The sequence below is a fragment of the Meles meles genome, chromosome 8 (assembly GCF_922984935.1).
Source record: "Meles meles chromosome 8, mMelMel3.1 paternal haplotype, whole genome shotgun sequence".
Classification (NCBI taxonomy): Eukaryota; Metazoa; Chordata; class Mammalia; order Carnivora; family Mustelidae; genus Meles; species Meles meles.
Window position 1 is genome coordinate 59,179,382 of NC_060073.1, and position 12,295 is coordinate 59,191,676.

General features: G+C 36.0%; 1 protein-coding gene and 1 pseudogene across 2 annotated transcripts in view; one reads left to right on the top strand and one right to left on the bottom strand.

Moving 5' to 3' along the window:
- RRM1 (ribonucleotide reductase catalytic subunit M1) overlaps positions 1 to 12,295 on the bottom strand; it is a 36,631-nt gene that overhangs the window by 13,627 nt on the left and 10,709 nt on the right. For both annotated transcript variants that reach the window (XM_046017183.1, XM_046017182.1), the window contains 6 exons: positions 12,099 to 12,199; positions 9,844 to 9,903; positions 8,522 to 8,561; positions 8,113 to 8,275; positions 3,805 to 3,946; positions 2,398 to 2,481 (listed from right to left, as the gene is read on the bottom strand). In XM_046017183.1, the coding sequence (XP_045873139.1) occupies positions 2,398 to 2,481; positions 3,805 to 3,946; positions 8,113 to 8,275; positions 8,522 to 8,561; positions 9,844 to 9,903; positions 12,099 to 12,199 (590 nt within the window). The remainder of the gene's footprint in view (positions 1 to 2,397; positions 2,482 to 3,804; positions 3,947 to 8,112; positions 8,276 to 8,521; positions 8,562 to 9,843; positions 9,904 to 12,098; positions 12,200 to 12,295) is intronic.
- LOC123949629 lies at positions 47 to 1,556 on the top strand (annotated as a pseudogene).

The window sequence follows — 12,295 nt, forward strand, 5'->3', positions numbered from 1 at the left end:
TAAAAGCAAGTAAACCATCATTCTTTTCAGAATCAGAATGAAATAAAGAAACTTCGTATTTTCCAAAGCACTTTTAGAATATCACCTTTGATCTACACTACAATTAAGGAATTAAATGAGAGAATACAAATAAAAGTACTACAAATATAAGTAGTAATATTGTTCTTACAAGTCCAGGAGTAAAAAAGTGCACTTGATAAGAAAAAGATGAAATAACTCATCCAAAGTGACCCAGTGAACTGCAGATGGAGCTTCCTTTCAGCTGCCATACAGCTCACTTGACCTTATGTAACAGGTACACAAAGCCCACAGGAAATATCTTAACTTTGACAATAATACGTTGTGCTCTTATTAAAGATCAAAAAAGTGATGTCTTATCAAGGTCTCCACAGATCGTTTTTAATGTCCATCAAGGGAGCACTCTTTACCATTTTGCAAGATGGCAGGCAAAAAAGCTGAGAAGCTGGATACTAAGTAGAAAAACACCTGAAGCCAAGAAGCTGATGTTGGTGGTAAGGCTGAGAAGGGTAACCCGAAGGCTAAAACGCCAAAGAAGGGGAAACCCCAATGCAGCCAAAACCCTGTCCTAGTCAGAGGAATTGGCAGATACTCCCGATCAGCTATGTGTTCCAGAAAGGCCATATACAAGATGAAGTATTCGGCAGCTAAATCCAGGGCTGAAAAGAAAAAGGAGACGTTCTTGCTACTGTCACAAAACCAGTTGGTGGTGACAAGAACAGTGGTACCCGAGTGGTTAAACTTCGCAAAATGCTGAGGTATTATCCTACTGAAGATGTGCCTCGAAAGCTGTTGAGCCATGGCAATAAACCTTTCAGTCAGCACATGAGAAAACTGCAAGCCAGCATTGCTCCTGGGACCATTTTGATTCTCCTCACTGGGCACCACAGAGGCAAGAGGGTAGTTCTCCTGAAGCAACTGAGCAGTGGCTTGTTACTTGTGACCGGACTGTTGTCCCTCAATCGAGCTCCTCTGTGTAGAACACACCAGAAATTCGTCATTGCCACTTCTACCAAAATTGATATCAGCAGCGTGAAAATATCAGCAGCGTGAAAATCTCCAAACATCTCAGTGATGCTTACTTTAAGAAGCTGCATAAGCCCAGACACCAGGAGGGTAAGATCTTTGACACCAAGAAAGAGAAATATGAAATTACAGAGCAGGACAAGGTTGATCAGAAAGCTGTGGACTCACAAATTCTGCCAAAAATCAAAGCTGTTCTTCAGCTTCAGGGCTACCTCCACTCTCTGTTTTCTCTCACAAATGGAGTTTACCTTCACAAATTGGTGTTCTAAATTTCTTACAAAGAACCTAATTAAATAACTAATTAATTAAAAAAATAAAAATAAATAAAGTCCATCAAGGGAAATTCATAAGCTAACAGGTGATTAGTATGCCTACATATCTGTCAGAGGCAGGGTCAAATTGCAAACTATCCTGCTGTTAACATTGGGTAAACAATCCAATCCTCTCAACTTTACTTCTCCCTCTGTGAAATAGGCAGAGTTGTGTTTTTGTTTTTGTTTTTTAAGATTTTATTTATTTATTTGACAGAGAGAGACCACAAGCAGGCAAAGAGGCAGGCAGAAAGAGAGGGGGAAGCAGGTTCCCCGCTGGGCAGAGAGCCTGATGTAGGGCTCAATCCCAGGACCCTGAGACCATGACCCAAGTGGAAGGCAGAGGCTTAACCCACTGAGCCACCCAGGCACCCCTGTTTTTGTTTTTTAAAGAAAAAGCTACAAGACTATTACAACCCCTTTTCAAGGTTAGGTGTTAATATTAAGTCACAACTTTACAAATTCTTTGCCAAAAAATTTTCATACAGAAAAGCTGACTAGGGGGCGCCTGGCTGGCTCAGTGGGTACAGTATGTGACTCTTGATCCTCAGAGTCATGAATTCAAGCCCCGGACTGGGTGTGGAGTCTACTTAAAAAATAAAAAATAAAAATAAAAATAAATAAATAAAAGCTGGCTAGACCATTGGTTGCCTGGAGCCAGGGGCAAAGCATGTATGGGTGGGAATGGTGTGATTAATCAAATGTGCCTGCAGAAACATTTTGGGGTAATAGGAAATGTTCTAGATCTTGGTTAGTATAGTGACTACACAAGTATATATATTTGTCAAAATCCACGAAACTGTACACTTAAAGTGTGTACACACTTAAAGTAAGTATACCACATTAAACTGATTTTAAAAGTGAAAAAAAGTAGTTGAAAAAAAAAGAAAGTCTTAAAAAAAAAAGTAGTTGGAAATATATGCAGTATATTAGCAAAGTAGTTAGAAATATATAGAGTAAATCATCTTATTTGAAGCATACATGTTTTTAGATTAAAGATTTTTAGTTCTGATTTCCAGGATTTTCAAGTAACAGAACATACCTTGTTTCCACCTTGATCCACATACCGAGCTGTGTTGTTATATACTCTCAGCATTGGTACAAGGCCATTGGAATTGCCATTAGTCTGAAAAAGAAACCAAGAATAAAGGCATCTGGAGTAGAACAGTGGGACTAAGAAAGCAAAAGAACAAAATGGCTCAGCAGTGAACAAATTACTCTCTTCATATCTGTATACTCTCATCTGCTCTCCATCTCTCCTTTTGCTTTGCAAACAGAATGCCCAATGTAAAATAAACAAAATGTTGGTTTTCTCTAATTATTGCTGTAATGTTGTTGTTACATCTCTTATTTACAATGAGATATAACATTACAAGTCAAAAGAATCTGAAATCAGTGTAGGTAAATTTAAATTTCATACCTTCTAATGGACATTTATATAGATCTACTTTGGGTAGAGTAAAAACACTACTACAGTGTCTTTTTTCCAAAAGAATTCAGGGAAACTTACAGTAAGAATTATATACAACGGATAAATGAGGACAATAAAGATAAATGGAGATTTTCAACAATAAAATGGAGTCTAGAATAAAGATAAGAAAATATAGACTTCTAAAACTAGGAGATACCACATCAAATTTCAAAAATAATCCTTCTAACTCCAAAGCAAGACTTTAAACAGATTAGAAAAATAAATGAACAGCTCACACTACTATTATGTGTAAGTGCTTCAAAACACTACATAATAGAGTAATTTCCTTCTAGACTCTCTAACTTTATTGGTAGGGTTAGATATTTCCTTCACATTACTGGTGAGGAAACAAACTCAGAGATGTAAAATTACTTATGCTAGCCTCCATTACTGGTGAGCAGTAGAGATAGAATTTAAATCCAGGTCTTACACAACATCCTTATCTTGACTCTCAATGAATAGTGAACTAGCAAAAGGCTAAACTTAAATCATAAGGTGCCAATGTTTAAAGCATGAATCCTGGCTCTATCACATATTAAGTGACTGATCTCTAGAAGTAACTTAAATTTTCTATGCCTCAGTTTTCTCACTTGTAAAATGAAGCCAATATTGCCTATACTCACAAAGTTATTGTAAGGAGTGAAGTTCCTGCCATGTGTCTATCTCCTACAGTTGTAGTAAGGATTAAATGAGTAACTCAGGTAAAGCTTTTATAACAGACTTAGCATATAGTAAGCACTCAATAAATGATAGCTGAGCTATTATTATTGCGAAGACAAATCTGAATTCCAAAATCTGACCTTAAAAAAAATCCTACAGATCATCTAATCTAAACCAGAAACTAGTGAAATGACTCAAAAAATGTCAAAAAGCCGGCTAGCACTTATCAGGGAGCCAGGTCTCCCAAGCCCTAACATACACCCTCTCAATCTGAATCCCTCTAGCCTACAATTTTTTAGTCAGAAAACAGAAGCTTACCCCAGCAATGTAGCTGCCAGTAGCTCGAATACAACTCACAGCAACACCAATTCCCCCAGCAGACTTGGAAATCAATGCACACTGCTTTAGAGTGTCATAAATGCCTTCAATACTATCATCCTTCATACTCAGAAGGAAACAGCTATGGGGGAAAAAAGTCACAACTCAGCAAGGAAATGAAACGAAACAGAGAAACAACATTGACTATACACCCCAAAAACAGTAAGTTGGGCAAATAAAAGATCTAAGGTTTAAAAATTCCTAGGTATTTTAGGGAAAAAAAAAAAACTTTTACTGGATATGATACAAGACACATCAATAAATCATATTATTTTAAAAATATCTTGCTCCCTATCCCAGATGCTAGGCCTAGAAGGAAGTTTTATAATAAAATCGAAAATATTAATTTACATGTTCATCAGACTGCAGATGTGCTTTATCACATTTTCTCATGCAAATTCCTAAGCATACACAACTAATAGGTCTTTCCAACTATTACTAAGCCAAGTAAAATTAAACATTTATGGAATAAGAAACATCTATCCCATGGTCAAACAATTCTTTGAAAGGCCCTCCAAAATTTAGCTCCTTTACAGCCTTTTGGAAGACAGCTCCCCTAACTTGTGATTTGGATCTCATTCTGCTCCCTACCTCAGGAAACTTACTCTACCAATGATCCCTTCACTATCTTGAATATATATCCACTCAAATGGATTCTATTCATTAACTTTTTCTGTTAAATATGCCAACATTCGAAAGATAATATGACATACCTTGTACTTATCATCTACCTCAAGAAAACAGACACTACAGATATAGTGAATTAGAAACCCATACTACATCCATGCATTTCTACTTTTTTTTAATCATCTTTAAATTTCTGGTTACTCATTTATTTGTCCTTCTGCAACTTGCTTTTAACTTAATACTGTGTTAGAGATTCTTTCCTACTGTTGTCACTCTCATTAGTTTACTCTCATTGCTATAAATTATTCCACTGTATGAGTATGTCAATATATTTGTCTATTTGCCTGTCAATGGACATTTGGGTTATTTCCAATTTGTTTGGTATTCTAAACAATGTTGCTGTGGAAAATCTTAAACATATCTCCTGGTGCTTAGGTTGAAGGAGCTCTGTAGAATACAAACGCAGCAGGGGAATTCCTGGGATTCTCCAAAGTGGATGGGTAAGTATACTCATCTAGCAATGTATGAGACCCTGTGTTCTACATTCTTGGCCAGATTTGTTATTATCAGCCTTTTAATTTTTATCAGTCTGATAAGTATGAAACATCTCAATATGTTAACTTTCATTTTCCTAATTACTAAACTCACATGTTTATTCACCAGTCAAGTTTCTTCTGTGAATTATTTCTTTATATCCTTTCCCATGTTCCGGTTTAGTTTTGTCTTGACACAATCCCTTGACAGTTAATATACACTGCCAGTATCTTCTCTCAGTCTGGGGGCACCTGGGTGGCTCAGAGGGTTGGGCCATTGCGTTCGGCTCAGGTCATGATCTTGGGGTCCTGGGATCGAGCCCCGCATCAGGCTCTCTGTTCAGTGGGGAGCCTGCTTCCTCCTCTCTCTCTCTGCCTGCCTCTCTGCCTACTTGTGATCTCTCTTTCTCTCTCTCTGTCAAATAAATAAATTAAAAATATATATATCTTCTCTCAGTCTGAAACTTGTTTTTCCACTTTGTTTTTGGTTCAGTTTTTAATTTTAATGTAATTAATTTTTCCTTAATGTTGTTTTTCTAACTATTTTAAGAAATCCTTTACCACTGAGATCATACATATTCTCCGATTAATATGTAGGTTGAAGTATTGAGTCATGATGTCTATAGCTCACTTTCAAATGACTCAGACAAAAGAATTTTTTTTAATTTTAAAGATAAAAAAATATATGTGTATATATATAGCAAAATGGTAGTAATTTTTTAATCTAGGCAGAGGTAAGTGTATGGGTGTTCACTATCTTTTCTTTAAACTTTTCTGAATATTTGAAATTCATAGTAAAAAGGAGAAAAATACACATTTATCTATTTTCTCTAATGCTCTTCTAAAAGATTTCACTTTCATATTTAGATTTTCTTTCTTGAACATATTTCTGTATATGGAATGAAAAAGGGAAATCTAATTACCTTTCCTTCCCTAAGATAACCAATTTCCCTAGCATCATTTCCCTCAATGAATTGCAATGACACCTTCCCATATAAGCCTGAATCTCTTTCCAGGCTCTCTGTTATACTGCACTGGTTTATTTGTATTTATCAGAGTAAATACCACACTGTCTTTTTTTTTTTTTAAGGTTTTATTTATTTGTCAGACAGAGAGGGAGAGAGAGCGAGCGAGTACAGGCAGACAGAGTGGCAGGCAGAGGCAGAGGGAGAAGCAGACTCTCTGCCGAGCAAGGAGCCCTATGTGGGACTCGATCCCAGGACACTGGGATCATGACCTGAGCCAAAGGCAGCCATTTAACCAACTGAGCCACCCAGGCGTCCCAATATCACACTGTCTTATTTACCATGGCATTATGGTAGTCTTGAAACCTGGTAGGGCTTATTCTTTAAAACTTGCTATTACAATTTACATCAGTTTCCTAAGGCTGCCCTAACACATTACCACCAACTTGATGGCTTAGAACAGAAACTTATTATCTCATAGTTCCAGAGGCCAGAAGTTCAACGTAAGTTTCACTAGGCCAGAGTCAAGAACACTCCCTCCAGAGGCTCTAGGGAAAAAGAGATTCCCTGCCTCTTCCAGCTTCTAGTGGTTCCTCTGCTTGTAGCCACATCACTCCCATTTCTGCCTCCATCTCTACCTTGCCTCTTCTCTTCTGCATGTATCTCACTCCCTCAGCCTCTCTCTTATAAGGATACTTCTGACTGGATTTAAGGCCCACCTGAGTAATTCAGGAAAACCTCCCTATGTCGAGATCCTTTTTAATCATACTTTCAAAGACCATTTTTCCTTATAAATTAATACTTACAGGTTCCAGGGATTAGAACTGGTATCTCTGAAAAGCCTAGGAAATTATTCCTAGCCTTTGCTCTTCAGCATAAATTTTGGAATGAGTACATCGACATTTTGACTGGATCCATAACTTAAAAAAAACTGACATCTTTATATTATCAAATCCATTTATGATATAAAATCACCCTCCGTTTGTTTCTTAATGTCCTTCAGCTATGTTTTAGAATTTTTTCTTTAAAAGCCTTCCACATCTTTTATTGCATTTATTCCTGGGTACCTTCCAGTATCATAAATGATATATTTTAAAATTTAATCTTCTAACAGCTAGAGTAGAGATCTCCCTTAATTCATATTGAACTTACATCTAGATACTTTGCTGAAATCTTTTTAATTCTGATAATTTGTGTGCAGATGCTCTTGAATGTCCTATGTAAAAACCATACCATCTATTAATCACTACAGTCTTGTTCCCTTATTTACAATCCACTTTTTTCTTATCTTACAATGCCAGCTCAAGCCTCCACCATAATGCTAAAAACAGAGGTAATAGACCCAAGTTTTTAGTGGATATCTCTTACCAAATAAAGAAAGTTATTTTCTGTACCTATCTTGTTCATTTTTTTTATTATGAAAGAGTATTTGATGGTATAAAATGTTAGTACAATGGATTACATTAATGCAGTTTTTGATGTTAGCTTATCTTTGAATTCCTCAGTACACTAATGTTGCTAAGGGGTATTTTTTTTAATCATATTACTGGATTCTGTTTCAGTGTTCCCTTTTCAGAAAACGGTATCACCATTAATTCTGTTATTCTACCCATAAACTCAGGACCCAACTTTGCCCCACATCCAAACGTCACCAAATTGTCAATTTTACCTCCTAAATATCCCTGAATCTGTCTACTCTCTCAATCTCTACTTCACTTCCCTAATTCAAACTACCACAATCTCTTGTACAGACTATTAAGAGTCCCATAATTAGTACTGGTATTTGTTTTCAAAACAATGTTATTGAGATATAATTCATATACCATACAATTCTACACTTAAAGTGTATAAGCGATGGCTTTTAGTGTATTCGGAGAGTTGTGCAAACATCATCACAGTCAACTTTAAAAAAATTTCATTATCAGTGTTTGTCTCTCCAATTCATTTACCACACTGCAGAAGATCTTTCCAGGATATAAAACTCATTAGATTAGAGCAGGAGTGATTCAATGTTCATTAAATTAATTTTTATGTGATTAACTGCCTTGTTTCTTCAGGTTGAGCTTTATTTCCCCAATCAAAACCATCTCGGAACATTAAAAATGACCATAGATGACACATACCTAGAAAGCTGTGGGCGGTTGGTACCAGCATTGAAGAGAGTGGGAGAGGCATGGGTAAACCACCTCTCAGAAAGAAGGTTATATGTTTCAATAGCAGCATCAATATCTTCTTCATGAATCCCCACAGACACCCTCATCAACATATGTTGTGGTCTTTCTGCCACTAAAAACAAAAGGAGTTTCAAATGATGGGACATGTCAGAAAAACTAGGCTGAGACACGTACCTGAGTCAGAAAAGAACACCAAAAGACAATTTAAAAAACTTTCTACCAATAAGCGCCAGCAATTATTCAAAAGCCAAACCTAAAGTTAAAAATGTTAGTGTTTAAATAGAAATATTAAGGCTAATAGCTCAGCTCTATATTCAATTAATCAATAGAAAATATAACAAACACGTTCATTTCTCACCTTTCCCATTGATCTTCAACAAATAGGATCGCTCCAGCGTCTAGAAAAACCAAAGCAACCAAAATACTTCCAGAGCACAGTTTTTAAAGACACAAGAGATATATCTTTCACAATAATGCAATCTATTTTTTTAATTTTATTTATTTATTTGAGAAACAGAGACAGAAAGCGCACACAAGATAGAACCAGACCGAGCAGGGAGGTAAGGGACATAGGGAGAGGGAAAAGCAGGCTCCCTGTTGAGCAGGAAGCCCACGCGCATCAGAGGACCCTGGGATCATGACCTGAGCCCGAAGGCAGACTCTTAACCAACTGAGCCACCCAGGTGCCCCAAGGCAATCTATTTAAATATTTTCAGTTTTTATATGATTTTAAATGAAAAGAACAACATATTTACTCTTACTGGCTTCAGTCTGGAACATTATCAGTTGGCTGTTTTTTTGGAAAAGACTACAAGAAAAATCCTGGAAAAAGCCAGCTCTATATTAATATGTATAATGTTAATTGCTGAAGTTGTATTCAACTTCAGCTGAAAGTTGTATTCATCAGCAGCAGCAGCATCTTTTTTTTTTAATTAATTAATTTATTTGACAGAGAGAGATCACAAGTAGGCAGAGAGGCAAGCAGAGAGAGAGAGGAGGAAGCAGACTCCCTACCAAGCAGAGAGCCCGATGCTGGACTCGATTCCGGGACCCTGAGATCATGACCTGAGCCAAAGGCAGAGGCTTAACCCACTGAGTCACCCAGGCGCCCCTATCGTCATCATCTTTATGATTAACACTTACAAAGTGCTGTTCTAAGGCTGGGCACTGATGTAAGCAACACACACACACACACACACACACACACACACACTCATTTTATTCTCAGAGAATTAGTTGTTGAAATTTTATTATTATTATCCCCATTCTAAAGATGAGGAAAATGAAGCAGAGATTAAGTAACTCGCTAATAAGAAATAGAACAGAGATTTGAATCCGGATGGTCTGACAATAACACTCATTTCTTGATCACTACACAATACTGTTTATCAACACAAAAGTACTTAAAAAAGCAATAGAATAATATGGAATAATTCTAGCAAAGTATCTACATAATTCAAATAATCCACAAGTAGTATTTGGAAAATTCAAAAACTGCAAATGGATAAGCTACCTTTCCTTAATTCAAACAACCACCACCACCCTAACCTAATCTCCACCCCAGGTCCATTCTGACTCCCAAAACTTACTGCCTTTATAATTATATTACTAAAACATAAACAAAAACCTGTATTTCCTGATTTAAGGAGGAATTCCCACTTGTTAAAACGCATTATTTACCTTAAATCCAAAGTAGTTGTAAGAGAAATCTCGGTCATAGATAATGGCAGAGTTCAAGCGCTGAAAGAGGTAAAGAAGAATAAAAAAAACTTACAATTAAGATAATTAGATTTATTTTCACAAAATCTGATATCTTTTAGCCCTGACTCCAGAACTAAAATTGACACAGAATACAAGAGATAACACTAAGTATTGTGGACTAGAAATTTATAACTAACATTAAGGAAAATAAAACAGTTTATCAAAAGAATACCTTACTTACGTTTAAAAACATGTATTAAAAGACTAGAAGAGAACACGTAAACTGTATATAAGTAAAAATACTAATATGATTTTCCAAACTTTCCCCATTATATTTACAGTTCACCTCTAATTAAAAAAGGAAAGAACATGAGCACAAGAGGAACCATATTATCATCCTTAAACGTGTTTTTAGACTACCTATTTACCTAAAGGTATTGGTACCACATATTTACTAATACATATTTTTTATCTTAAAATTAGCCCATTTTAAACTGCACATAATATATATGATTACAATGACAGAAGGTAGGATTACATTAATTCAAAGGCTCTTCAAAAAAAATTTAACCAGTTTTAAACAAACTAGTGTGTAACAATGAAATCTGTAGCAGAATTGGCCATTGTTACAGAATTTTTCTTGGCTATAAAGCTGTTTAAAGGAAAACAAAAGGAATCTGGTACAAACAATCATTCTGGATAGAAAAAAATGGAGTTAGTATTATTTTTCAAAATACTAACAGTGTTTCTACATAATGATCCATGGTCAAGGCCTAGAAAAATCTCTATGAAACCTTTTCTTTTCTCTTAAGTTTTTAAGAGTATCTTTGTTGCCAAAAGGAGGTAGGTGCCTAGCATGAATAATGGGGAACTGAAATATTTATCAGTATTTAATTTACAAATACAGGTTTTTGCTGCTGTTATTTTTTTAACCTGTCTTCCAGATTATACAGATAAACAACACACAACTCAATTTTCTCTCAGTCTCTTTAACATCAGATACATATTTTGAGAGACAGTTGACTAATCATTCTATTACCTAAGGTTAAAACTGGTTTCTAATCTGTACAAATATCAGTGGTAAATAAACCCATGTACAAAAGGTTGGCAAGATCTATACATCTTTCCCTTTCTCTCCTGTGGGATCTAGTCAAGAAATGGGTTAAGGGGCACCTGGGTGGCTCAGTGGGTTAAGCCTCTGCCTTCGGCTCAGGTCATGATCCCAGGGTCCTGGGATCGAGTCCCGCATCGGGCTCTCTGCTCAGCTGGGAGCCTGCTTCCTCCTCTCTCTCTGCCTGCCTCTCTGCCTACTTGTGATTTCTCTGTGTGTCAAATAAATAAAAATCTTAAAAAAGAAAAAAAAAGAAAGGGGTTAAAACACAAGTGGATAATTTTTAAGTTGCTGAGCAAGATCTCTCAAGATTTTATGCTGGGAATCAGTTTGGCAATGTCTACTAAATTTTTTTTTTAACAAAATTTTTGAATGTATATATTCTTTGGCGAATTCAATGAAGGGATTTATCTTATTGATGTACTCGTCTATGAGCAAAACTCCTACCATATGTGGATATTTGCTGCAACAAAAAAAATAGAAAACAAATATTCAACACTAACAATTCTTACATATATGTATGACGACAAAATGTCTATAAAATGGAAGACCTTGCAGCTGTCAGAAAGAATGGGGTAGGGGCGCCTGGGTGGCTCAGTGGATTAAAGCCTCTGCCTTCAGCTCAGGTCATGATCTCAGGGTCCTGGGATCCAGCCCCGCATGGGGGAGGGGAGGGAGGTGTCTCTGCTCAGCGGGGAGCCTGCTTCCCCCTTCTCTTTACCTACTTCTCTGCCTACTTGTGATCTATCTGTCAAATAAATAAATAAGAAAGAATAGGGTAAATTCATAAATGTTGAATCACCTCTAAGATAAACCTATAGGTGAAAAAAGCATTAGCAAGTATTAGCAAGTATTAGTAAGAACAGTATGCATAGTACACTATAACTAAAAGGAAAAAATATATGTACACATATACAAACACACACATATTATAGAATCGCTCTAGAAAAATACATTTAAAAATGATGAAACATTCTTGCTCTAGAAAGGAAAAGTAGAATTCAGAGGAGAGAAAATAACTTTTTACCTATACTATCTATAGTGTTTAAGTTCTTTTAAATGTGTTTTTAAAAAAAAAAGAATCTCTGAAAAAAATTTTTCACCAGAAGAGCATTATACATACATCTTTATTGGCCAAAACAATATCCAGTGTTGACTTGGCCACCATGGGAGAGTGTCTGCCATTATGTGGATTTATATAATTGTAGAGATCTTCCATCACATCTAAAAAATTTTTTAAATAAATAAATGTCAAAATCACTTAACAACAAATGCAATCCTCCGGTAATAGTCTAAAACCCGTTTTTCCATGCCAACCTC